At 46.1% G+C, this 27241-nt stretch overlaps 1 protein-coding gene across 2 annotated transcripts; it reads left to right on the top strand.

Moving 5' to 3' along the window:
* Positions 1-21382: 21382 nt before the first annotated feature.
* SET (SET nuclear proto-oncogene) lies at positions 21383-27241 on the top strand. 2 transcript variants are annotated; one of them, XM_059410622.1, is made up of 8 exons: positions 21383-21848; positions 23416-23473; positions 24162-24304; positions 24655-24758; positions 24864-24977; positions 25720-25890; positions 26203-26308; positions 26954-27241. In XM_059410622.1, exons 1-8 carry the CDS (start codon positions 21776-21778, stop codon positions 26959-26961), a joined length of 777 nt encoding a protein of 258 aa, XP_059266605.1. In that variant the 5' UTR covers positions 21383-21775; the 3' UTR covers positions 26962-27241. The 2 variants fall into 2 exon arrangements, with proteins under 2 accessions (XP_059266605.1, XP_059266604.1); XM_059410621.1 differs by having other exon boundaries at positions 21384-21848; positions 26203-26349.

Here is a 27241-nt window from a genome sequence, read left to right as displayed (position 1 = left end):
GGGGAGGAAAGTGCGGAAGTACGGCTCCGTGCCAGGCTCAAAGATGGCGCTGAATGGCCAGCTGCAGAAGCGAGGACGGGAGGCTGTGAGGACGCAAGGCTGCAACAGCGGCGGGCTGACGAGTTGTGGGGCTTATGGGGCTTGGGGGTTGCAGGGCCCACTGAGAAGTTGGGTGCTCCCCAGGGGAGCGGGCTCCGGTTGGTGGCCACCTCGAGTCCAAGTGCTTGCCCTCTGATCCTCAAGTCTCTACCGCGATAAAATGATTATTTAAAATATGCATCTGCGGAGGTAGAGTTTGATTGGATAACTGAAAGGCCAAATAAGGTCGAATATAGAAAAATGCTTGTTAAATCGAAATGAAAGGCTCAAATAACTACCACTTATTGTCTATCTTGTGTCAGGCAGAGCTCAGAGATGTTATGCATGTAGAACTTACTAAATCCTCAAAACAACTCTAGGAAGAAGCAATTGCTCAATGTCACATGAGGGTACCTGGTCTGAGAAGTAACTGCTCAGGTCACCCAGAAAAGCCCATAAAAAATTTGCCCAAAGCCCTGCAGATTGCTGCTAAGCCCCAAAGGTCGGTTCCCGGCTTCTTGGCAGGTATCCTCCCCGCAGGTCCTCTGGGCTGCTTTCATTCTATCCCTGAACTCTCAGGGATGGAAACCTGCCCAGTTAGGGGCCCCTCTGCACCACAGCACAAATGAGTCCTCATTAGAATCCTGGTGCAGCCAAGGCCTTGAAGACTGATTAGATTAACAGCACTGGGAGGGGAGAAAATGAAATCCAAAAGAAATTTCTTATGAAACGAAGAATCAGATAAAATTGTTCTAGTGAGGCCCTCTTTAACAATGTGCAAACATCACCAGGGATTCCAAAAATCAAGCTCAAAAAGAAGCTCAAGACCATGGGAGTCAAGAGGTCTAGATTTGAACCCTGCACAATGCTATGTCCTCCTTGATAAAAGGGGGACCTCTTCAGGCCTTGGTTTCCTAGGTGTCAAATGAAGCTAGTAAGACTGGATCTGCTTTACCTGACCAAAGATGGTAAATATTTCAGGAAGAGAAGAGTGGCCAGAGGTATTAAATGGCCCAAACAGGTCAATGAAGATTAGGACCAAAAATAGATGAATCACTGAAACTGACACTGGATGACATCTGATGACCTCAGTGAGAATAATTTCAGTGGAGTAGGAGGAACAAAACTCAGCCTGCAAAGAGTTTAAGAATGAAAGAAGGAAGTAGAGAAAGTATTGGACATTATCAAAGCAGTTAAAGACAGGAAGTGGGTGTGAGTGTAAATTGGTAAAACCTAATTGGAGGGTAATTTGACCTTAAAGTCTCCTCTTGAATATAGAAATCCTATTTCTGGGAATTTTTCCTGTGTCAGCAAATACACGACATGCCCAGATGTTGAGCCCCAAGGAAATTCACTAACGCCTCATTTATAATAACATTACTATGATAGTAGGATCTTGCAGTCAACCTAAATTTCCAAGCAAAGTCGTGCCACACAACAGGTGCTCACTGAATATTTGAGAAAAAAGGGTGCCTGGGTGGCTCAGTGGGTTAAGCGTCTGCCGTCAGCTCAGGTCATGATCCTGGGGTCCTGGGATTGAGCCTCACATTTTCTCTCATTTTCTCTCTCACTCACTCTCTCTCAAATAAATAAATAAAATCTCAAATATAAATAAATAGGGGCACCTGGGTGGCTCAGTGGGTTAAGCCTCTGCCTTCGGCTCAGGTCATGATCTCAGGGTCCTGGGATCAAGCCCTGCATCTGGCTCTCTGCTTCCGCCTCCCTCTCTCTGCCTGCTGCACTGCCTACTTGTGATCTCTGTCAAATAAATAAATAAAATCTTTAAAAATAAATAAATATTTGAGAAAGAATGTATAGTAGGCTTTTAATTGAGTATTTCTGATACATGGTATAAAATCTCAGGTGGCCATTAACAGTGTTGTTATAGAGATATTTACTGTGGCAAATGTGCAGCACATTGAAGTTTTCATGACTCAATTAATGCAGTGTATCCTGTTTTATGATATTATATTTCATTATAATATATATCATTATAATACATATTTCTGACAAAACCTAGGAAGATAGATCCACATACTGATAGCAGTTGCCTCTTTGTGGCATTCAAGTTTTACATGGCTTATTTGTTTAAAAAAAAAAAAAAAGCCGTGAATGAATGAATGATCAGAATATGCTTAGTTATGCTGGAGAGAGTATTATACCTTGAGCAAGCAGCACTGCTGGGGTAATATATCCAGGGTGGGAGAGTGTTGAGCAGGGACATGTGCCAGGAGGGAGGAATCTGGAAGGGAGAGCACCGGATGAGGAGTGGAGGGGACAAAGACAAGAGCAGTTGGGCAGCCAGTGGCCTGTGGTGCTTCTCTAGTCCTCATCTTGAAGCAGCGGGCACTCTGGGACACCCTCTGTTCCCCTGACGGCAATTCAAACTCCTCTGCTCAGCCTTTGGAATGCTCCTCCCTGCTCTCCTAACCTTCAGGCCCCCCACGAAGTGTTACTTGCTAAAGGGAACAGGTCCCAAACCCCTGTTTTTGTCTATCAGGGGACTGAATTTCTCTCCTCTGGAGCACCAACTTGTAATTAGGTAACAAGGTACTAATGCCTGTCTTTGCCCCAGTGGGTTATTTTCACCAACACAGGAACCACAGGTATCCCCAGAGCCAGCCCTGTGCCTGGAATACAGCAAAGACTAATTGAATGCCTCACTATTGGTAAGTACAGTTTCAGACTTATAGGAGTTTCAGACTTATAGGAGGATGTTTCAGATTTATAGGAGGATGTATACGTTTCAGACTTATAGGAGGACGGAGCCCCTCTTAAATCTCAGATGGGCAAAGGGAGAGGGAGCTCAGTGAGTTAAACATCTGACTCTTGATTTCAGTTCTGGTCATAATCTCAGGGTCATGAGATCGAGACCCATATCAGACTGTGTTTGGTGGAGAGTCTGCTTGAAATTCTCTCTCTCCCTGTCCTTCACCCCTGCCTAGTGCTCTCTCTCTCTCTCTCTCTCTCTCTCTAAAATAAATAAATAGGGGCACCTAGGTGGCACAGTCAGTTAAGCATCCGACTCTTGGTTTCATCTCAGGTTGTCTTCTCACTGTTCTCACTTCTCACTGTTGTAAGCTCAAGCTCCATATCAGACTCCATGCTCAGCTTGGAGTCTGCTTGAGATTCTCTCTCCCTCTCCCTCTGCCCCTCCCATTTGTGCTCTCTTTCTCTCTCCAATAAATAAATCTTCAAAAACATATAAATCTTGGGGCACCTGGGTGGCTCAGTGGGTTAAAGCCTCTGCCTTTGGCTCAGGTCATGATCCCAGGGTCCTGGGATCGAGCCCCACATTGGGCTCTCTGCTTGGCAGGGAGCCTGCTTCCCCCTCTCTCTCTGCCTGCCTCTCTGCCTACTTGTGACCTTTCTGTCAAATAAATAAATAAAATCTTAAAAAAAATAAATCTTTTCTAAAAATGCAATTGTTGTCTTAAGTTTGTTTGCTTGTTTGTTTGTTTTCAAGATTTTATTTACACAAGCCAGGGGAGAGAAAGCAGGGAAAAGCAGGCTTCCTGCTGAGCAAGGGTCCAGAGGCAGGTCTCAATCCCAGGACCCTGGGGTCATGACCTGAGCCAAAGGCAGATGCTTAACAACTGAGCCACACAGGCACCCCAGTAAATCTTTATAAATAAATAAATTACTCTGTGTCTCAACTACCTTGTCCCTAAAACTGAGGCACTAGGTTCTGTCTCATTGGAGTTGAAATAAGATTGAATGAGTTAACACTTGGAGAGCTAGCACACAAAGCAGTGCCTAGGATGTTATCATTTCTTAATACTTCTAGATTATTTTTTAAAAGATTTTATTTATTTATTTGAGAGAGAGAGAGAGAGAGAGAGCATGAGAGGGGAGGTCAGAGGGAAAAGCAGACTTGCCATATAGCTGGGAGCCCGAGGTGGGACTTGATCGATCTCAGGACTCTGGGATCATGACCTGAGCTTAAGGCAGTCACTTAACCAACTGAGCCACCCAGGTGCCCCAATACCTCTTGATTATTTTTAAAGTGTATTTATTTAAGTGATCTCTACACCAAATAGGAGGCTCCAACTCACGATCCCAAAGTCAAGAACCACATGCTCCTCTGACTGAGCCAGCCAGGCACGGCACTACTTCTTAACTATTAGCATTATTATTTTTGTAAAGACTTTTATTTACTCATTTGAGAGAGAGAGAGAATGAGCTGAGAGGGGCAGAGGGAAAGGGAGAAGCAGGCTCCCCCCTGAGCAGGGAGACTGATGTGGGGCTCGATCCCAGGACCCTGGGATCATGAACCGAGCCAAAGGCAGACGCTTAACTGACTAAGCCACCCAGGGGCCCCTTAACATGATCTTTTTTAAGATTTCATGTATTTATTTGAGAGAGAGAGAGAGTGTGTGCAGGAGAAGGGGGGAGAATAAAGGGAAGAGAGAGAGAGAGAATCCCCAGCAGATTCTATGCTGAGCATGAAGCCCCACAAGGAGCTCCATCTCATGACCCCCAAGATCATGACCTGAGCCAAAACCAAGAGTCTGACACTCAACAGACTGAGCCACCCAGGAGCCCCTTAATGATTAAATTATTATTACCACCAAGCCATATGAGATCAAGGAGGCCACACAAAGGGAGGCTGTGTCTTAAAAGATGGGCAAGATTAGTCCTGAGTAACACTGGGCACCGGATAGGTTCTCAGCATATGGCTACACACACACTTTTAGGTTTGGCCTTCCAAATAAGGGTCGTCTTCCCCAAGTTGCCACCAGTTATGTGCCAGGCACTGCCCTAGGTTCTGGGGATCATGTTTCTGCCTTCAACAAGTTTACAGTTGTACAAGACAGACAGTGTCAATACTCTGTGAGTCAACTGGTGATGGCCAGGAATGTGTAACCAGCAAAGAAGCCTCATGGAATGGGGGATCAGGAAGGGCTTCTGCAAGGAGAGGGCTTCTAGGCTGAGCTCTAAAGAAAAAGAAGTCATCCAGGGAAGAACAACTTGAAGGTGAAAATAGGAGTGGGAACAGGGAGAGAGTTTTCGAGGTAGAAGGAATCATTTTTCAAAGAAAGTCCCCAAGGCAAGGGAGAACTTGGGGCCTTGATGTGGCAGGTGGACCCAGCTGGATCACGCAGATATTACAGATACAAGGAGTTTGAACACCAGAAAACCACTGATGGGTTTCAGGAAGAGCGTGACTTAATTGGATTTACATATTTTAAGAAGAAGTTTCGCTGCGGAATGCAGAACAGATTGTGAACACCTACATTCCATTAGCCCACGATGGCCCCACTAATTCATTATCTTTAAGGTGATAAGGTGGGTTCTGGGATTTCCCTTGGTCATTCTCCAAGTGCTCTGAAGTTTAAGACCTAATTATTCAAGAGGAATTCCAGAACCATTCAGAGTAAAGGTGGAATCAGTGAGGTAGGGGCTGCTCAGAAGAGGAAAAAGCCTATGGAGTTCTGAGCAGTGGGCATTACTGCAAAGTACTGCTAGCAGGCTTCCCAGCTCAGGCCTTCCCAGGCATTCATCCCTTTATTCGTCCTCTCACTTAGCAAATGATTGTCCAGCACCTCCTGTGCATTGAACACTGTGCTTGGAAGCAAGAAACATCACCAGAGTCCTGTTTTCTTGGAATTTATACTTTGTGCATTGACAACGTACACATGAGGGTAAAAAGTGCTTGGAAGAGGCACCGGGTCATTATGGGGAGGAGGTGGTGGCCACTGGTGAGATGGAGAGTAGTGGGGGGAAGAAAGTGGTAAGAAAAAGCCACACCCCATTCCTCTCACATGGAAGAACACACATAACTGTTTCTGTTTTAGATTTTATTTATTTTTGAGGGAGAGAGCACAAGAGGGGGAGGGTCAGAGGGAGAAGCAGACACCCTGCTGAGCAGGGAGCCTGATACGGGACTCGATCTCAGAACTCCAGGATCATAACCTGAGCTGAAGGCAGTTGCTTAACCAACTGAGCCACCCAGGTGCCCACAAATAACGGTTTTATTCAACAAAAGTTAATTAGATGCCTGCAATGAGCCAAGTGCTGGGCGTGGACTAAAGCAGGGGAAGGGACTTAAAGAAGGACAGGGGTACATCTGGGAATGAACACTTTATCCAGAGCAGACAAGGATGGCCTCCTGGAGGAGGTGCCATTTGAGATGGAAGGTCACCTGGACCTTAGCCTCAGGTCAAGATAGAGTGACGGTAAAGCAAGTGGGTATTCACAGTTCTAAGATGTATGTGGTACAGTCCCCATTATACAGATTACAAACAAGCCAACAGCTGATGTTCAGAAAGAAGGAGTGACTGGCCACACAGCTGAGGATAAGGATTTGTTTTGTTTTTTAGGAAGCAAACCAGAACTCAGACCCAAAGTGACCTCCCATCGGTTACCTTGTAAAATTTATGATGTATTTATTCTGGGCCACAGCTTAACTCCATACGATAATTTTGGGAATGATCTTTTTAGTGTCATAGCCCATAAAAATCAAACTATACTGAGGGTTCCTTGGTCGTTCAGTGGGTTAAGCATCCAACTCTTAATTTCAGCTCATGATCCTGGAGTCCTGGGATTGAGCGCTGTGACAGGTACCATGTTGGGCTCCATATCAGACTCTGTGCTCAGCAGAGTTTGCTTGAGGATTCTCTCTCCCTCTCACTCTGCCCTTCCTCTGGCTCATACTTTCTCTCTGTCAAATCAACCAAACAATCTATCAATCTTTAAAAAAAAAAAAAATCAAACTAACCTCTATCCTTTGAAGATAGATTTAATTTTTCTCTAAGATTTTATTTTTTAAGCAATCTCTACACCCAATGTGGGGCTCAAACTCACAACCCCAAGATCAAGAGTCACAGGCTCTACCAACGGAACCAGCCAGGGGCCCCAAAGATGGACCTGATTTTTAGAGTCAGGATTTAGCCAGAGACAAAATGAATGATTATATGGGACCCAGCAAAGTGATCTCTTTTGATCTATAAAATGGTTTGTGAACATGATTTCTGTTCCAGTTCATTGGGAAGAATAAACCCATAAGAATGTCCAATAAATTTGCTAAAATTATAGAATAATGAAAGAAGCCAGGCCCTACTACATAGTAAGAAGTAGACAAAAATAAAGCCAGATGTAAAAGACAACATATTGTAAGATTTAATTTATGTGAAATGTCCAGGAGAGGCAAATTTATAGAGACAGAAAGTAGTTTTAGTGGTTGCCTGGGGCTGGGGGTGGGGATGGGCATGAGGTTTCTTTTAGGGGTAATGGAAATATTCTAAAATCAGATTGTGGTCATGGTTCTACAGTTTTGTAAACTTACTAACAATCACTGAATTGTATGGTTAAAATGAATGAAACATGTGGCATGTAAATTATACTTAAATAAGGATATTAAGTCAGAGAGAGAAATAGTCCAAGAAAAATAATATAAAGAACATGGAATTGAATTGGAATCACAGATATCTGTTCAATGGAATAGCAAGCCCAGAACCAGCTATGCGTAAGAATACATTTAACGTATGTCAGAGGCAATACTTACATTGTTCAGTAAATGATGTTACCTTCCTAACACTGCAAGCTCACACCCTCCACTCATCTATGAGATGTGAATGATGGGCTACATTGTTTTAATCTTTGCAAACCTAAGGTCTAGCTCAGTACTAGAAACATATAACATCCATTCTAGGGACCCCTGGGTGGCTTAGTCAGTGAAGAGTCTGCCTTCAGCTCAGGTCATGATCCCAGGGTCCTGGGAAGGAGCCCCAAGTTAGATCTCCTTGCTCAGTCAGGATCCTGCTTCTCCCTCTGCCTACCTCTCCCCCTGCTTGTGCTCTGCCACACTCTATCCCTCTTTGACAAATAAATAAATAAATAAAATCTTTTAAAAATATAACATTCATTCTGTAAAAGGCTGAGTTGTCAGTTCCTTGCAATTTTCAAAGGCTCAGAACAAGAATTCTCATTTTTTAAAAAAATTATTTGAAAGAAATTTTCAATAATTTATTTATTCAAATAAATTTTATTTGTTTTATTTATTTTATTCAAATAAATCAAAATTTATTTGAAAGAACGAGAGAGAGAGAGCATGAGCTGGGGGAGGGGCAGAGGGAGAAAGAAAAGCAGATATCCCCCCAACTACCCACCCCAGCTGAACAGGGAGCACAAAATGGAGCTTGATCCCAGGACCCTGAGATCATTACCTGAGCTGAAGGCAGTTGTTTAACCAACTGAGCCACCCAGTCACCCCTTGAACTCATGTTTTAAAAAACTCTAACAACTTTGGTACACCTGGGTGGCTCAGTCAGTTAAGCTTCCCACTCTTGATTTCAGCTCAGGTCATGATCTCAGGGGGAAAGAATCAAGCCCTGTGTTGGGCTCTGCATTTAGCACCAAGCCAACTTGAGATTCTCCCTGCTCAATGGGGAGCCTGCTTCTCCCTCTGCTTCTGCCTGCCACTGTGCCTGCTTGTGCTCCATCTCTCTCCATCAAATAAATAAAATCTTAAAAAAAAAAAGATTGGGGTGCCTGGGTGGCTCAGTGAGTTAAAGCCTCTGCCTTCAGCTCAGGTCATGATCCCAGGGTCCTGCATTGGGATCTCTGCTCAGCAAGGAGCCTGCTTCCTCCTCTCTCTCTGACTGCTTCTTTGCCTACTTGTGATCTCTGTCCGTCAAATAAATAAATAAAAACTTTAAAAAATATATTGTATTTATTTATTTGAGAGAGAAGGAGATGGACAAGCAGACTCCCCGCTGAATAGGGAGCTCAATGTGGGGCTCAGTCCCAGGACCCTGAGACCATGACTTGAGCCAAAGTCAGATGCTTAACTGACTGAGCCACCCAGGTGCCCCAAGAAGGTCTTACCTTATTGTTTGTATTTTGTTCATAGAACTTGTAGTCATTGCTACCTGTCATGTATTAGACAACAAATATTGACCGAGTGTATGGATAGGTGTGATTCCATATAAGCAAATTTTTTTCTAATATGATAATTCCAGCATTTCTTTTGTCAACATTATTACTTGTAGCACAAATTCTTTTTTTTTTTTTAAGATCTTATTCATTCACTTGACACAGAGAGAGAGATCACAAGTAGGCAGAGAGGCAGGCAGAGAGAGGGGGAAGCAGGCTCCCCAATGAGCAGAGAGCCGATGCGGGGCTCAATTCCAGGACTCTGAGATCATGACCCGAGCCGAAGGCAGAGGCTTTAACCCACTGAGCCACCCAGGTGTCCCTGTAGCACAAATTCTATTGAAAGAAATGTGTCATGTAAAGAGTTACTTGGGTAAAGTTAAACTCTATGAACCTCAAAGTTATTTGGGGAAGGATGGTATGTGTTATATCCATCTTGATGTTTACCATCACTTTTTAAAAATTAAAAAAAAAATTACGAATGCTGTATGCCCAACCGGGGCTTAAATTTATAATCCCAAGATCAAGAGTTGTGTGCTCTATGGACTGAGCCAGCCAGGGGCCCCTGCCATTGCTTTTAACTGGAGATTTCTCATAAAAAATAGATACTTGATATGTATTGAATAGAAAGAAAAATGTGTTGGACCAACTGATCAATTTGATCAATTTGGGGGGGAAAACCTAATTATATCTTTGCTTCACATGATATTTCAGAATGAATTCAGATAGGTTATAACTTATAGCATTAAAAAGGAAGATAAACCAATACAAGAAGAAAACACAGGGAATTATTTGCAATAGCCTGGGATGGAGGAGTCTCTCTCAGCATCTCCAAGGGCAGAAACCACTGAAACAAGAAGAAAAAGAAGATGAAGAAGAAAAAGGGCAGTGGGGAAGAAAAGGAGGAGGAGGAGGAAGAGGAGGAGGAGGAAGGAGAAGGAGGGGGAAGGGGAGGGGGAGGGGGAGGGGAGGAGGGAGAAGCAGAGGGGAAGGAGGAAGAGGAGGAGGAGGAGGAGGAGGAAGAGAGAAGGACAAGAAGGAAAGAAAAAATTAAGAACCTTGATTGCATAAACACACAATACTTTACTGAGTCTTCCCCAGAATTAAAAGGTCACTAAAAATACAGTGAGTAGCAAATAACCTAGGGGAAAATATTTTGCTATATATAAGAGAGAAGGTTTATATGCCTAACACATAAAATACACTTATAAATTAACAAAGAAACATCCCAATAGGAAATTGGGAAAATTGATATGAATGGACTATTTACAAAAGAAGAAATATCGAGGCATCTGGGTGGCTCAGTGGGTTAAGCCTCTGCCTTTGGCTCAGGTCATGATCTCACGGTCCTGGGTTCGAGCCCCACATCAGGCTCTCTGCTTAGCAGGGAGCCTGCTTCCCCCTCTGCCTGCCTCTCTGCCTACTTGTGATCTCTCTGTCAAATAAATAAATAAAATCTTTAAAAAAGAAGAAGAAGGGGTGCCTGGGTGCCGAGTGGGTTAAAGCCTCTGCCTTCGGCTCAGGTTATGATCCCAGGGTCCTGGGATGGAGCCTCATGTCGGGCTCTCTGCTCCGCGGGGAGCCTGCTTCCTCCTCTCTCTCCCTGTCGGCCTCTCTGCCTACTTGTGATCTCTGTCTGTCAAATAAATAAATAAATAAAGTCTTAAAAAGAAGAAGAAGCAGAAGAAAAAGAAGAAATATCATCAGAAAAGCATCAGAGGGGCGCCTGGGTGGCTCAGTGGGTTAAAGCCTCTGCCTTCAGCTCGGGTCATGATCCCAGGGTCTTGGGCTCGAGCCCCACATCGGGCTCTCTGCTCGGCAGGGAGCCTGCTTCCCCTCCTTCTCTCTCTGTCTGCCTCTCTGCCTACTTGTGATCTCTGTCTGTCAAGTAAATAAATAAAATCTTTTAAAAAATACTCTTACAATAACTTTTTAATGAGTACTAAGGAGCCAAAGCACAGCATGGGGGACAATGAAAGAGGAACCAAGTGACTTTCAGGCCCTGGCACCCAGTTAAGAAAAAAAGATTGTCTTAATACAAGTGCCCCCTCTGTGCTGAGAAGTATGAAGGAAAATCTACCAGGAGGTGGCCAGAGATGATCTCCTGAGGCTCTAGGAGTCTCAGAGACAAGTTTTGGTGTGTTCTGGGCTTACCCAGCAATGAGGCTCTGGGTAGCCATTTGTTTGCATCACACTAATGCCAAAAGTCATACACCAAGTCAGAAAGACGGAGGCTTGAATCCTGACTCTTCTATCCCTTTCATTCTGGGACCTGATTCTTTGATTATTGACTCTTCATTTTGGTTTGATCCTCCCATCTGCAAAATAAGGACATGATACTGTCCTGGCAAGGATGATGGAGGGTTCAAAGGATAATGCTTACTGACTACCTCTCATACCGCTAATGTTCAATAAACGGTAGCTATTTATAGCTACCCTCTGGTGCACACAGATAACTAAACAATAGGGAGTTCTGGATATTTTGGAAACTCCTGGTTCCCAGAAGGAGCCTGGCCTCAGGGTTACAGAACATCATGAGCCTGTCAACCTTTGGTTGGGTTGGAGGGAGGCCATTTGCCTGTCCCCCACCTTGCCTGCAGCTGTCCTGGAACGAAGCAGAGTTGCACAGTTGCCTAGTAACACCTCTGGAAATCCAGGAAATTAAAATTTCGGAAGCCACAGAGGAAAGGAAAGGTGGGGTCGGGCATGTTTGAATGTAAGCTGACACGTACCAAGTGGGTGCTGTATTTAGGTGATCTGAATGACTCTAAGTATTGGAGCTCAGGTAATCTTTGGTTACTGTTATTGTAACTTAAAACAAATTATTTTTAAACTAATCTCTACATTGAACGTGGGGCTCGAACTCAAGACCCCAAGATCAAGAGTCACCTGCTCCACCGAACTAGCTAGTCAGGCATCCCTGTTTTGTTTTGTTTTGTTCTGTTTTAGTTTTATTTATTTGAGAGAGAGAGAGATGATGCACACAAATGGCGGCGGGGGAGGGCAGGGAGGAACAGAGTGGGAGAGAGACAAGCAGACTCCTGCTGAGTTTGGAGCTTAACTCAGGACTTGATCCCAGGACCCTGAGATCATGACCCAAGCTGAAGTCAAATGCTTAATGGACTGCGTGACCCAGGCACCCCTCCCCCTTTTATAAACACATAATATACTCAGAAGGTACAAAATTCAAAATGTACCGCAAAATAAAGAGTGAAGCATTTCCCTTTTATCTCTGTATTCTCTTTTGTCACCACCCAGACCCCTCCTCAAGGCTGGTGGGTGATGGCCTTCATGGGAGTCCTTCAAGAGCTGTATTATAGGCATACAGCAAATAAGTGAATATGTATATTTTTAATTTTTTAAAAAAGATTTTATTTATTTATTTGACAAATGGAGATCACAAGTAGGCAGAGAGGCAGGCAGAGAGAGGGGGGGAAGCAGGCTCCCTATTGAACAGAGAGCCTGATGTGGGGCTTGATGCCAGGACCCTGAGATCATGACCTGAGGTGAAGGCAGAGGCTTTAACTCACTGAGCCACCCAGGTGCTCCGTGAATATGTATTTTTTTTTAAAGATTTTATTTATTTAATTGACAGACAGAGCTCACAAGTAGGCAGAGAGAGAAGGATGGGAAGCAAGCTCCCCACTGAGCAGAGAGCCCGATGTGGGGCTCTATCCCAGGACCCTTGGATCATGACCTGAGCCAAAGGCAGAGGCTTTAACCCACTGAGCCACCCAGGCGCCCCTGTATTTTTTTCTTAACACAAATGGTAACATACTAATCACTTGGTATAGGATTTTGCTTATTTCTTAACACAAGATAACTTTTTCTTAACACAAAAAGTAACATACTAACCACTTGGTATAGGATTTTGCTTATTTCACTTAGCCATGGCTCTGGTTCCCTATTTGGCTTGATGGTTGTAAGGCATTCCATAGTTTGGATATACCCTTTGGTCCCCAGGAGCCTAAAGAAGCTGTTAGGTTATTTCCAATATTCTGCTTTTACAATGTTGCAAATGAGGGGCGTCTGGGTGGCTCTGGAGCCCTTCCTGAAGCAAGAGACTCATGATTTAGGGTCAGGCCAGGATCTCAGGGTCTTGAGATCCATTCAGAATCTGTGCTTCAGCATCTTTCTCTCTCCCTCTGTGTCCCCCTCGGATGCCCCCTGCTAGCAAAGGTGAGTGAGGCTCTTGTACCTCCCCAACTCTCTCTCTAAAAATAAATAAGTAAACAATGTTGCAAATGAATTGTTTCATACGGGTGGCATCTCCCTGCAATACAATGAATCTGTAGGACAAAGAAAGGAGAAATTCTGGGTCAAGGGTAGGTACTTTTACACTATCATAGATATTCTGATGGCTAAATTGCCCTCCAAAGGAGTTATATCTCTTTAAGCTGCTGCTAATAAGGAGAGCGCTTCTTCACACCCTCTCCCAGGTGTTTGCAACTTCTGGATCTCAGGTTGGTAAGCTTAAAAAAAAAAAAAAAAAAAAAAAAAAACTCAAGGAAATTCCAGTTTGTCTTATAAGACACCTCTGGGCTACTCTTCATTTAGCCCCTCCTTTGTTCTAGGGACCCATCCAGTGCTCCACCCTGTTGTGGCTGCTATAAGCAAGGAATTTTGAGTTTGCCCTCAGCTTCCAGAGGTGTCCTTTGCTGATACTCCCAGAAACATGTAGCCAAGACGCCTTGTCCTTTCTTCCTGCACACAACTTGTTTCTTTTCCACTGCTTTGGCCAACCGATCACCCAGTCTGTGGTTTGGGGTTTAGCAGATTCCATCAAAAGAGAGTTTTCAGGTTTTTTTCCCCATACAGTTTTTGGACAGTTTCAGAGGTAAAAGCAGTGAAAAGATGACTCTTTGTCAGAAATTGAAAATCCTAAAATCAGGGGCATCTGGGTGGTTCAGTCGTTAAGTGTCTGCGTTTGGCTCAGGTCATGATCCCAAGGTCCTGGGATCAAGTGGGAAGGCTGCTTCTCCTTCTCCCACTCCCTTTGCTTGGGGTCCCTCTCTCGCTTGTACCTCTTTCTGACAAATAAATAAAATATAAAAAAAAAAAAAAATCCAGGGCTCCTGGGTGGCTCGGTGGGTTAAGCCTCTGCCTTCAGCCCAGGTCATGGTCTCAGGGTTCTGGGATCAAGCCCTGCATAGGGTTCTCTGCTCAGCAGGGAGCCTGCTTCCCCCTCTCTCTCTGCCTGCCTCTCTCCCTACTTGTGATTTCTCTCTCTGTGTCAAATAAATAAATAAATCGTTAAAAAAGTAAAAAAAAAAAAGGGCGCCTGGGTGGCTCAGTGAGTTAAGCTGCTGCCTTCGGCTCAGGTCATGATCCTGGGATCGAGTCCCGCATCGGGCTCTCTGCTCGGCAGGGAGCCTGCTTCCCTCTCTCTCTCTCTCTGCCTGCCTCTTCATCTACTTGTGATTTCTCTCTGTCAAATAAATAAATAAAATCTTTTAAAAAAAATAAAAATAAATAAAATAAAGTAAAAAAAAAAACATTTCTAAAGGTCCAAAATCAAGAGGCCAGCATTAATATCATCCAATTTACAGGTGTAAACAGCAAGATTGAGGTTAGTTAAAAGGTGCATGCATCCCTGTGATCAAGTGACCCAAGACCCTGGTTCTAGCTATAACTTAGTTATTCTCCTTAAGACCTTAGGCAAGTCACATCTTTCAGGTCTTAGCTTGCTTATCTGTAAATCAACATACTTGTGGTTTTCAAAATGTTTTAGAAGGAGCCCAAAGTCCCTCAGAAACTGACAAAGTATGGGGAGATGGAGGGGAATGAGGGGTGGTAGTGGGGAGGAAAGTCTTCTTCCAAAAAGAGCTAAGCTTTTTATCTATATTAACATCATAGACTTGTGCCTAAGATTTATTTTGTTAAGAGATTAGTTGATAGGGGAAAAACAACCTTTTTTTTTTTTTTTTTGGAAAAATGGAAAATCATTGCACCATCTCCCATCTCCCAGTTTACAAACTCATGGCTTATAGAATGAAAGTAGCCTGGCCAACGTGTTTGGTGTGGCCCACAAAGTATGTTTTAAAATATTTAAGTTGTGGGGTGCCTGGGTGGCTCAATGGGTTAAAGCCGCTGCCTTCGGCTCAGGTCATGATCTCAGGGTCCTGGGATCAAGCTGCATATCTGGGCTCTCTCCTCAGCAGGGAGCTTGCTTTCTCCTCTCTCTCTGCCTGCCTCTCTGCCTACTTGTGATCTCTCTCTGTCAAATAAATAAATAAAATCTTTTAAAATTAATAATAGTAATAATAAAAATAAATAAATAAGCTAATTAAGTTGTGGCTCAGCTGGTTAAGCAGCTTCTTTTGGGTCAGGTCATGATCACAGGGTCCTGGGATCGAGCCCCGCATCGGGCTCTCTGCTCAGCAAGGAGCCTGATTCCCTTCCCCTCTCTCTGGCTGCCTCTCTGCCTACCTGTGATCTCTGTCTGTCAAATAAATAAAATCTTAAAAAAAAAAAAGAAAAGAAAAGAAAGACCAGAAACCTGGCCACAGAGATTTCACGAATCAGACACAGTGACGAAGCAAGTCCGAAATCCAGAAACAGGCACCCAGAGGACTCCAGAGGCCCCTGGTGCCTTCTTTTCGATGACATCTCTCCTCAAGGCTAGTTTAGCTACTCTCCAGACTTCTCCTAAGCATTGATCAGTTTTGCCTGTTTCTGTACTTTATATAAATGAAATCACACAGCCTATCCTATTTTGTGGCTTGTGTCTTTTGTTCAACACTACACATTGTAGGCTACAGCCACATCATGGCATGTAGTTGTGGTTTGGTTATTTTCATTGCTTTATCATATTCCATTGTGTGAATATTTCACAATGCATGCATTCAAGTATTGATTGTTCCATTTTCAGAATTTTACTACTGGGGCCCCTGAATGGCTCAGTCATTAAGCATCTGCCTTACAGCTCAGGTCATGATCCCAGGGTTCCAGGATGGAGCCCCACATTGGGCTGCCTGCTTCTCCCTCTCCCACTCCTCCTGCTTGTGTTCTTTCTCTTGCTGTGTCTGTCCAATCAATAAATAAAATCTTAAAAAAAATTTTTTTTACTATTGTGACTCTTGGTATGAACATTCTTGTACATGTCTACCACACATATTAGAATACACCGGTAAGCATTTCTGTTGGGAATATAACCAGGACCAGAAATGCTGAACACGAGTTCAGTTTTGGTGGAGTTAGCCGTTTTCCAGAGTGGTTGTACCACTCCGCCTTCCACTGGCTCTGGTGAAACCTAGTTGCTTGCTTATTCATAGTTATTATCTGACAGGCTATGGGCTCTGAAGTTTGTGACCTCCCCCGACCCCCACCCCGACACCAACTCCCCAGACAAGATGCCTTCTAAAGATTCTTCAAACTCAACCTTCTTTTTCCAAAATGAGTGTAGAATGAGATGCTCCAAGTCTTCCCAAGAACACCTTCTTTTCTCTCTTCCTTTGTAATTCTTGACTGAGAATCCTGTATTTCAGTGTTCATTTCTTTCTTTCTTTCTTTCTTTTTTAAGATTTTATTTGTTTATTTGACAGAGATCGCAAGTAGGGAGAGAGGCAGGTGGCGGCGGTGGCCGGGGGAGCAGGCTCCCTGCTGAGCACAGAGCCCTATGGGGGGCTCGATCCCAGGACCCTGAGATCATGACCCGAGCTGAAGGCAGAGGCTTTAACCCACTGAGCCACCCAGGCACCCTCAGTGTTCATTTCTGTCTCCAAGCTGAGACCTGGAGTTTGGGTGGGAGTTAGCCAGACACGGATGAGAGTGAAGGTTATGGCTCTGCGGAATGTTCCAGGCTGAGGTGAAGCAAGGGTATGTTTAAATCTAGAAGCCAAAAGAAAAAAATAAAGAAGAGGACACGTTCTCAATGGGGGCAGGTCTGCCTATCTAGAAGGTTTAGGAAAGGCTCACTAAGGAGAGGGTCTTAGACGGCACCGAACTTCTCCTACAGGAAATACCTCCTCCCGCCCACCGAGGGCCGAGAATGCCCCGTAGGGAATTGCAGAGAGCAACTAAAAGAAGTTGATCTTGATTGGAGGGTGGGAGAGAAGGGATGAGACCGGGGGAGGGGATGGGGTGGGTGTCCCACTGTCATGTAAATATCCCTTCCTGCTGGCGGTGGCTCCGGTAGATTTAAACCTTGCCACCTGGGGCAGCTCCAGCAATCAGAGCTTCCAGACGTGCCTCTCTCCAGGTTTCCTAGAGTTTCCTGGCAGCATGGCCCCCAAACGCCAGTCTTCGCTCCCGCCTCAAATGAAGAAACCGAGACAGCCCCCTGCCCCCAAGCCAGGGCAGACGTCAACATCCCAGCACTTGCATAGAGGAGGTAAGTTTCTACACTACACTTTATGGGAGACTTACAGGACTTTTTTTTTTCTTCCCAATACCTGTTGAGATATGACCCCAAACACCTTGAAGGCTTTCAGCACAGGCTGGGTGAGTGGATTAGGGTGATGTGAAGAAAAACTAGAAGGCAAAACTGAGAGACCAGGAGCACGTAGGAGCTCATCCCTGCCCCCAACCTAACACCTAAACTGGCCTGTCTTCCAGCCCCCAAACTCACTCCTCTTGGGTTCCCGGTCTTGGTAAGGGGCACCCCCAGCCAGCCTGAGGCTGGGTGATGCATGACCCTTTCCTCTCATTCACTGCCCCCCCACCCCCCACATCCAGACAACTCCCCCAGTCCTGGTGGTTCTACCTCCTGAATACCTCTCAGATGCGTCCACTTCCTTCCTGCGGCTGCTGCCTGGCCACAGCTCTGGCCGGATTACTGCCACTCCTCCCGCCCCCCACCCACCCATCCAGCCTGAGCAAAGCCAATCACGTGACTCCCCGGTTAAAAACCCTTGCCTCCCCATCACCCTCAAGGAGCCAACTTAGAGACTTCCCTTGTCCATCTGGCCCCTGCCCACTTCTCCAGGTTCCTCCTCCTTCTGGCACCTTTCGCTGCTCTTCTCTCTCTCTCTCTCACTTTTCCTCTGCCTGGATCACTCTTGTCTCCTTACCTGTGCTCCTCTCCTTCTGCCCTTTCTGCTGATAAGTCACTTCTTGCAGGTGTTCTTTGAGCCACAGCTGCTGGGTGTTAGGAGCCCCCTTCTGCCCTTGTAGCGAAGCGCCCAGAGACCCCCAGCCTCCCCCTTATCTCATTACATTGTAATTGTCTGTTTCACGTCTGCCCCTGCCCCCACATTAACTGTTAACTTGGAGGTAAAGTCTGTGTTTTCCAGACACACTGCTTGGAGCCAGTCACAACGTGGTCTGTTTGTGAGATTAGGTCTCTCCCAATAGAGTGGGGATATGTGGGGCCTTCGAGGGTCCCAATACGTGGAAGACAGGAAAGCGTTGCCCTAGGAAAATGTGACAGCAGGCTGCCTAAGTGCAGAGGGGAGCAGCTTGGAGCCCATAAATATTCCTAATTTGCTGACATGGCTGAGATCCAGTCGTGCTTATGGAAGGAGCACTGGATGAAGAGTCCACATCTTGGTGCTCCCGTGGGTCTGCTGGGTGACCTGGCAAGTTTGACTTGAATGGGTCCCAGTCCATCCCCTTCCAAATGAGATGTGAAAGACCTGCCCAGCTGATGCCTCCCTGTGATAAAGCTGGGCAGCCAGGGTTCTAAATCTGGCTTTGGCTGACTGTGTGATCTCACTGGGCAAGTGACATAACTTGTGCTTCCTTCTTCTGTAAGATGGGCTCCTGTAAGATGGGCTCAAGAGAATCCCTCTGTTAGGCTTGCTGTACGGCTTAAATAGATGTGAAACACTCAAGACATCAAATGGCTCAAAATCAGAGCTCTTGATGGCTCGTAAATTTCTTCCCACTTGTGAGCAGTAAAATATGGATGAGACCTCCTGGTCACCTTCTGTTTAGCTCCTTGGGAGAATCGACAGGACCGGGATGGATAAGATAGAACCATGGCTCCTCCAGGGTGGTTCACCTAAATCCAGATGACAGCTCATGCCCCTCCCTGGACACCCATCAGGCAGGAACATCAGCTCTCAAAACAGAAGTTGTGAATAATGCCATTTGACAGATCAGGAAAAGGAGGCTCAGAGAGGTAGACGGGATAGGTTTTGAAGGCCATCCTTGCTAACATTTCCTGGTCATCTTGGGACACTGTGGTGTTGTAGAGAATTCCCACATCTTTCTTCCAATCTTTAAGTTGCGGGGCTCTCCTCCCTCAAAGAAAGCTTGGGGGGAGAGGAGAGAGGTCAAGGAGAGAAAGCAGAGCTCATGGTGTTGGATTCGGGGAGACCACGGTGACTAATTCAGCAGGGGTGAATTATCTCTTGGCGTGTCCATGCCACTCCCTTGTTTACTGAAAATCTTGCCCTTTTGCTTTCTCTTTCTCTTCCACTTCCTAGTGTGGGCTCCCTGCATTCATCTTGAGAAATGTTGTGGGAAAGGTCAGGAAGAGGAGCGGATTGCTTCTAAGGGCTGGGATGGTTGGAGAAGAGACTTGGAGCCCTGGCGGATGTGTGGGATATTCAGGTAGATCAAACGCTTAGGAAATGCTCTGGGTCACTGGTACTCACAACCTGTGAGTAGGCTTTGTCTGAAAACAGCAGCCCTCAGCACAGTGTTTTTCAGACCATTTCATCTCATTAATGGGTCACAAAATCAATTTAGTGGAGTGCAACCTGCATTTAAAGAAAATAAAATAGAGTAGAAAATTAAGAGGCACATCACACTTAGTAAGGGTAAGTATTATTTTGTGTCTAGGTGTCTACTGAGTCCTGATGTCAAATGTCATGTCAAAAAGTGGAAAAACGATCTTTGAGCAGGGGCCTTATTATCTGCTGGTCTGCCACTCACATCAGAAAAAGTTGGATTTAGCTGCGAGATGAGGATATTAATACTTGCTTTGTATTTTATGTGGATTAAATGAGAAAACACCTATAGTTTATCACAGCCTGTGGCCCAGGGTGCATTCTTCAGCAGTGCACTAGAGCCTTGTGTTTTAACTCAGAATTGTTCAGTGACATCACAGTGGTGGCAGGAAATTGGCCAGGAGAGTACTGATACACCATGGAAATCAGCAAATGCTACAAATCAGGGGTTTTGGTGTGTGTATGTGTTTTTTCCCTTCTGGGAAACAGTTGTCAAACATTGACCAACTTATCACTGGTACTAATAATTCTTCCTTTAAGAAGCCTGTCCAACTGAGACAGGTGCGGGATTGAGGTGGGCTCGGTCCCAGGGAGCGAATTCAGGCTTTTTGTGGTCCACCTTTTGGGGCTATGGAAGAGGGAGTAGAACAGTGGTGCATTTGCATTATCTGAAAAATATTATATATTAGAGAGAGAGAAAGCAAGAGAGGGGAAAAGGTTAGAGGGAGAAGCAGATTGATGGGAGGAGCTGGGAGCCAGGTGCAGGACTCCATCCCAGGACTTCGAAATCATAACCTGAGCCAAAGGCAGACGCTTAACCGACTGAGCCACTTAGGCGCCCTGAAAAAGATTATTTAAACAGACATGTCTTGGCGGCTGAAGCAGGTCTTGTAGGTCCCTTCTCTGACGTGGTGAAATGAATTTAACACCATCTACGCCGTCGGACAGTTGTGCGCCTCAATGAGATCCACTCCTATTGCTGTCTCCTAGCCTACTGTTTCTCCTAAGCGTTAGGCATGGAGTTGGGCAGAAAAGGCGCGGATAAATGTGGTATCTCCCTGCCTTCAGAGGACTTACAGTTTGGCATCAATCACCCAACGTTCCCCCTTGTCAGCCTTTTTTTTTTTTTTTTTTTTTGAATTACATAATTTCACAACAGAAATAGGCACAGAGAGGGAAGGTGACCTGCCCAAGTGCACACAGCTTTCGGGGCAGAGCTTGGACGAGAAGTCAGGAAAAGGCCTTGTAAGTGGACTGGACACCTTCGGGGTTTGCAGAGAAGCTTGAGTGAATCCCAAGGGCAGCTTCCCCACCTGGAAAATAGGGTGGAGATGCCGTCTTCCTTCACCCACCGAGAGTGATGCCCCAGCAGGGTCCCAGGGCGCCGAGCCCGGGGTGCGTGTATTTCTGGGCCCCGGTGTGAAGCTAGGCTACAACAAGGCCTGCACTTCTGGGGGGCTGTAACACCCCACTCCCCCGCGCCCCGCGCCACCCGGCGGAGAAGGGAAGCCGCTCCGCCACCACGTGATACGCCCGCCGGGGGGCCTGCGCGCAGCCCGGCGAGGCCCCGCCTCTCGGGCCGCCGCGCGCCCGTAGCGCGCAAATGTCCCGGGTCGGGCTGGAGAAGGGGAAAGCGGGGGAGGGGAGCGCGGCGCGGGGGGCCAGCCCCGTACGTCGCGGCGTTCCTTCCTCCCGCCTCTCGGCCGGGCCCTGTGTCTCCTCGCCGCGGCTCCGCCCCCTCGTCCCGGAGCTCCAGCCAATGGCGGGGCGGCGCGAGCCTCTCCGGCCGGGGGCGGGGCGTGCGCGCGGGGCCTGGCGCGCCTGCGCCCTGCCGCCCGCCCCTCGCCGTGAGGAGGAGGTGGTGGAGGAGGCGGCTCGGGGAGAGCGAGCAGCGAGCTGGACCGCGGAGCGTGAGTGAGGGAGCCGAGCCGCCTGCCTGCCCGCCCGCCGCCGCCTCCCCTCCGTAAGCAGGAGCCCGGGCCGGGGCCCGGCACGCCGCCCCAGCCCCTCCCTCGCCGTCAGGCCGCGAGGGCAGCGCGCGCGAGCCAGGGGGAGGGAGAGCGAGCGAGCGAGCGAGCGCCGGGAGGAGGCGGCCGGACCGAGCGAGCGCCCGCGCGTGTGGCGTGAGGGGAAGCCGCTGCCCGCCCCCTTCGCCTTCCCTTCTCTCCCCCTCCCCGCTCCCCCCCCGACCGCGGAGCAGCACCATGTCGGCGCCGGCGGCCAAAGTCAGTAAAAAGGAGCTCAACTCCAACCACGACGGGGCCGACGAGACCTCAGGTGAGGAGCAGGCGAGGCGGGGGCCGGCCCGCGCCGCCATCTTCGCCGCCCGCCCGGCCCGGAGGCCGCCGGCGGGGCCCGGGGCGCGCGGGGGGCGCTGGGCGGACGGGCCGGCGCGCGCCTCGGCGCCCTTTTTTGTGCGCGCGGGGCCGGGGCCAGGGTGGCGCCGCGGCGGCGGACGGCGCTGCGAGGCGGGGGCGCTGCGGCCTGCTCGGCGCGGGCGGAGGAGACCCCCCCTTCCTCTCCCCCCTCCCTCGCTCTCCTCCCCCTCCCTCCCTCCCGAGAAGCCTCTCTTTATTGTGCTCCGCCATGATGCCTCGCTCCCATCAGCCGCCGCCGCCGCCACATGGTGCGGCCGGACGCGGCCCCGCGGCCGGGCCTTCGCACGGCTCCCGCTTCTCGTCCGGCCTGCGGGCGGCGCCCCCGCACCCGCACCCGGAGGCCGGCCCCGACGCGGCCCTCCGCCTGGAGCTGGGGCGGGGTGGGGGCGCGGGGGAGCACGCGGCCGGCCGCGCACCGGGCCTGGGCCGCCCGGGAGGATGCTCTCGCCGGCCCCGGGCACACTTCCCACGTGGGGTGGCCACCCCGTCGCGGCAGAGCGCTGTGAAACCTGGCCCGGCGGCCAGCGTGTCGGAGGGGCTTTACAATGGCTCTCAGCAAACCTCCCAGCCTTGGCCGTAAAGGCTTTCTCGGCAGGGGGGCTGCAAAACCCGGGATGGTTACCGGAAATGAACCGCGCGATCGGGCCCCTTCACGCCCACTTAGCTTTGTAGGTTCTGCAGTCTTCGCCGGACAAAAGGGCACCTCTTCCATAGCACACCCCTTTTCCTCCCCTGCCTTCTGTGGCTCACAGTTCTCAGCCTTCATGCTGGCTCCCTCTGAAGTGTGCTCCAGAATCGTGTGGGGCCGCATCTGAGATAAGCCCGCCTGAAACTGGGTTGGGGAGGGGAGAGAAAGGTCAGGGTGGAATCCCAAGGTTCCTATTCTAAGAAGGTAAAGTCCAGTGTTTACGATGGTCGGGTAGATTCAAGGGCCTTACCTGTCAGGCGTGTCTGATGTCTTAATTGTAATCGACGCGGAGCGGTATTTTCAACTTTGTGTAAGAAGTGATTCTACCAGTAAGATAGGTGGTGTCCCCATTTTCCTTATGGTCTTGGGTTAGTTTCCGTATTGGCGGTAACAGCTGGCATCATTTCTGTTAGCAGGTATATAATGTGGTAAGAAACAGTAAGAATTTTTGAATAAGGTTTATTCCTTATGTTTCATAATAGAAACTTTGGTAACTGGTCTTGTTCTTGGAAGGGAAGTCTTGAAAAAGTGCTGCAGATATTTTGAGTAGCCTAGCAGATTGCATTTGTGAATAGTCTTTTAATTAAAAAGCAATTTGTCAGCTACAGGCATGAACACGTGGAGAGCATGCCATGTAGTAGTAGGCAGTTTGTTTTTGCAAAACTGCTTTATTGATATGTCACATCACAGACTCTGTTGACCTCAGGAAAACTAATTTTATATTTTAAGTGGTATTGAGTCCTGTATATATATATATATATATATTTTCTTTTTGCAGAAAAAGAACAGCAAGAAGCAATTGAACATATTGATGAAGTACAAAATGAAATAGACAGGTAAAGTTTTTTGTAGTTTACTTTGCAGAAGTTTTCTGAGATGCCACTTACAGTCTGGTAATCATTGAAACTATGGTCAAATAAATCTGTATCCACTGCCTAAGTGGAAAAGGTTATAATTTGGTTGGAAATATTTTGAAAGTTCGGAGTTAGTTTCCTGTGAAATACTTTTATGTGGACCGAAAAGTTTTTGAAGAAAGTACATTGACGTCCTAAAGCCTGGGTTTGCTTTCAAAGGCTACAAGTTGTCTGAATTGCAGTGCCTGGACTTCTGATAGTTCAGTATTATGGCATCAGTGTTGCTCCCACTTGGGTTATAACTTTGTTACTTTACTGGCAACTTTTTTTTTTTTTTTTTTTTGTAAACAGTCTGCTTGAGACTGAAACAGTTGAAGTTAGCCTGGAGATAGAGTTGGTGATGTAAATATACAATGTTACCAAAGTGCTCAGTTTGGGCACTTTGAGAACTGTTAATTATTGAGAATGTGTGTTGGTGAAGCCCCTCAAATTTCCATCTTTGTTTTGACTTGTGTCTCTAACTACAAAAATATAGGTGTAGGTGTTTCGGTTATTATACATAAGTACTTTGTATTCTTCTAAAGCTAATAAGTAAATATTTTGGAGTTTCAGCAGTTTTTGTGTTTGTCAGTAACCATCATCGTCAACATGGTTTTTTCATTTGCTTCAGACTTAATGAACAAGCCAGTGAGGAGATTTTGAAAGTAGAACAGAAATATAACAAACTCCGCCAACCATTTTTTCAGAAGAGGTCGGAATTGATCGCCAAAATCCCCAATTTTTGGGTAACAACATTTGTCAACCATCCACAAGGTATGTTGTATCAGAACATTTATTCTAGGGTATGGGATGTCTGCTTGTTAGAGTGGAGGGACTTGGCTGGAGAGCTTAGTTGAACATGTTGGTTTTACAAAGATTAAAACACTTGAGAGGGGAGGCTTCCTTTTAATGCTTTCTCTATTTTAGAAGAGACCATTGTGATTTGAGATTCTCTTTAATTACTTGGTAAAAGATAGTGACGGCTCTGACACTGATCTGTCTGGTTTGCATTTAATGGATTTATGAAATCAAAGGTGATCCTTTGGAAAATTTTTAAAGGCATCACTTGAATTGTTTGTTAATGTTTGTTTAATACTCATTTGACCTATAATTTGGTCACCTAGTGTCTGCACTGCTTGGGGAGGAGGATGAAGAGGCGCTGCATTATTTGACAAGAGTTGAAGTGACAGAATTTGAAGATATTAAATCAGGTTACAGAATAGATTTTGTAAGTATCAGTAACTCTTCTTATTGGCCAGTGTGGAAATGAATTGGAGCTTTGGTTTGAAGACCTGTTTGTATTGATTTCCAGTTCTCCCATCTTTTATTATAGTATTTTGATGAAAACCCTTACTTCGAAAATAAAGTTCTCTCCAAAGAATTTCATCTGAATGAGAGTGGTGATCCATCTTCAAAGTCCACTGAAATCAAATGGAAATCTGGAAAGGTATTTGAGGAATTGTTGGGTGAAGGTATCATTTCGTGTATTTTGGTTTAGTTAAACCACTTAACCAATACTGCTGCTTTGGTAATGTGTGTGATACAAGTCCTTAATATAAAAAAAGAAAGAAAGAAAATATCTAGTGTGTTAAAGCCAAATACCATGGCTTGGAGCTGTTGTTACAAATTCTAGTGCAAGTCTTTAAAGAAATGGGCTGCATTGTTTTGATTTTCATATTGGTGGTTGAGCTTTTTCAAATAAATGGCTTGCTACTTCCCAAGCTGCATTTATGTCTGTGTCTAAGTGGTGAACCCATTTAAAATTTTTTTTAAAGATTTTGTTTATATCAGAGAGGGAGAAGCACACTCCTTGCTGAGCTGAGAGCCCTATTCGGGGTTCAGTTCCAGGATGCTGAGCCACCCAGACGTGCCTCCCCCTTCCCATGTTAAGTTATTCTACTGTGTTATGGTAGTGGTTGTCAAACTGGACCTAATTTTGTTAAAAAGCCAAATTTATATGGTACCTTTTCAGGAAAAGCTTCTATAAAATTAACAAGTTTTTGCAGACCAGAATTCTAGGATTTATTTAACTGCTATTTGTTTCATAATTTGTTTTAGATAGCAAGTGTAGATAACATATAAGTATTACTTGCAACCCCCCCCCCCCACTTTTGGGTTAAAATCTTAATTTATAGGGAATTTAGGTGTTGTGGAGAACCTGTCTCAAAAGTTCTTCTATCTTCATTTAGGATTTGACGAAACGTTCAAGTCAAACACAGAATAAAGCCAGCAGGAAGAGACAGCATGAGGAACCAGAGAGCTTCTTCACCTGGTTTACTGACCATTCTGATGCAGGTGCAGATGAGTTAGGAGAAGTCATCAAAGATGATATTTGGCCAAATCCATTACAGTACTACTTGGTGAGTTGAGAATGTGCCTTTTTTCTTTTTTCTTTTTTTTTAGTTTTTTATTTATTTATCAGAGGGGGGGGGGGGAGCGAGCACAGGCAGACAGAATGGCAGGCAGAGGCAGAGGGAGAAGCAGGCTCCCTGATGAGCAAGGAGCCCGATGTGGGACTCGATCCCAGGACGCTGGGATCATGACCTGAGCCGAAGGCAGCTGCTTAACCAACTGAGCCACCCAGGCGTCCCAAGAATGTGCCTTTTTTCAAAGTTGTATTTGTCTCCTTTGTTTGAAAATTAGTTCCTCAGGTAACTCTTGGTTTTTTTAAGGTTCCCGATATGGATGACGAAGAAGGGGAAGGAGAAGAGGATGATGATGATGATGAAGAAGAAGAAGGATTGGAAGATATTGATGAAGAAGGAGATGAGGATGAAGGTGAAGAAGATGAAGATGATGATGAGGGGGAGGAAGGAGAGGTAAAAGAAAGTTCGGTTAAGTCCAAAAAACGATCATCTCAGAATTTACCTTGTTACTTTGTGGGTTTAAATGTGTTATATCATAGAACTGGCCAACTGATCGTGGGAGGATTTGTAGGTGAGATCAGCTATTTTGTTGTCTGGGATGGAAGGAGATTTTAATAAGGTCCTTGTCTCCGTGATGTAACTATAACTAGTTCTGCCTTTGTGGTTAGTACTCCGTCCTGTCCTTCCCTGGCCAGTACTTAATGAAGTTGATACGGATAGTGCAGCTGGTCAGATTCTGAGAAATCTAAGTAACAGATTCACATGTTTTGGGCGAACTAAAAGTGCAATTGAGATAGATGGGTTTTTGTTTGTATTATTTGGTGTGAAAGAGGTGAGTGATTTTAGTGAGTGCTGAAAGGTTAACTGATTTATCTGAAACCACATCACTGTGTTTTTCAGTTGAGATTTGATAAAGACTGATTCGTAGGTTTGTAAAATTAACGAGTACCGGTAATGTGGCAGTAGGTTCTGTGGAAGTCCGTAAGTGAGTGTGTGAATGTTGAGAAATGACTTAGAATTAACCCTGAAGATTGACTGCCCACTTTTTTTCTTACAGGAGGATGAAGGGGAAGATGACTAATGGAACACTGATGGATTCCAACCTTCCTTTTTTAATTTTCTTCAGTCCCTGGGAGCAAGTTGCCGTCTTTTTTTTTCCTTTTTCTTTTTCTTTTCTCCTCTTGTGCTCATTCGCCCTGTTTTTTGAAGTCTCCTTTTTCTCTCCCTTTATACCATGGTTCTCAGCTTATTTTGGGGGGAAATACCTTGAGCAGAATACAGTGGGAAAAGAATCTCTACCCCTTTTTGTTCCAAATTCATTTTTGTCCCTTCCTGTCTCAACAAA

This window comes from Mustela nigripes, chromosome 9 (genome assembly GCF_022355385.1).
Source record: "Mustela nigripes isolate SB6536 chromosome 9, MUSNIG.SB6536, whole genome shotgun sequence".
Taxonomy (NCBI): domain Eukaryota; kingdom Metazoa; phylum Chordata; class Mammalia; order Carnivora; family Mustelidae; genus Mustela; species Mustela nigripes.
This window is presented reverse-complemented; position numbering and strand designations above follow the sequence as displayed.

Bases quoted from the DNA above. Each gene is read 5' to 3' on its own strand.
- SET (XM_059410621.1), top strand. From the start codon at position 21,776: ATGTCGGCGCCGGCGGCCAAAGTCAGTAAAAAGGAGCTCAACTCCAAC. The intron at 24,305-24,654 runs GTATGTTGTATC...TTGGTCACCTAG, and splicing joins ATTTGTCAACCATCCACAAG to TGTCTGCACTGCTTGGGGAG. The intron at 24,978-25,719 runs GTATTTGAGGAA...ATCTTCATTTAG, and splicing joins TCAAATGGAAATCTGGAAAG to GATTTGACGAAACGTTCAAG.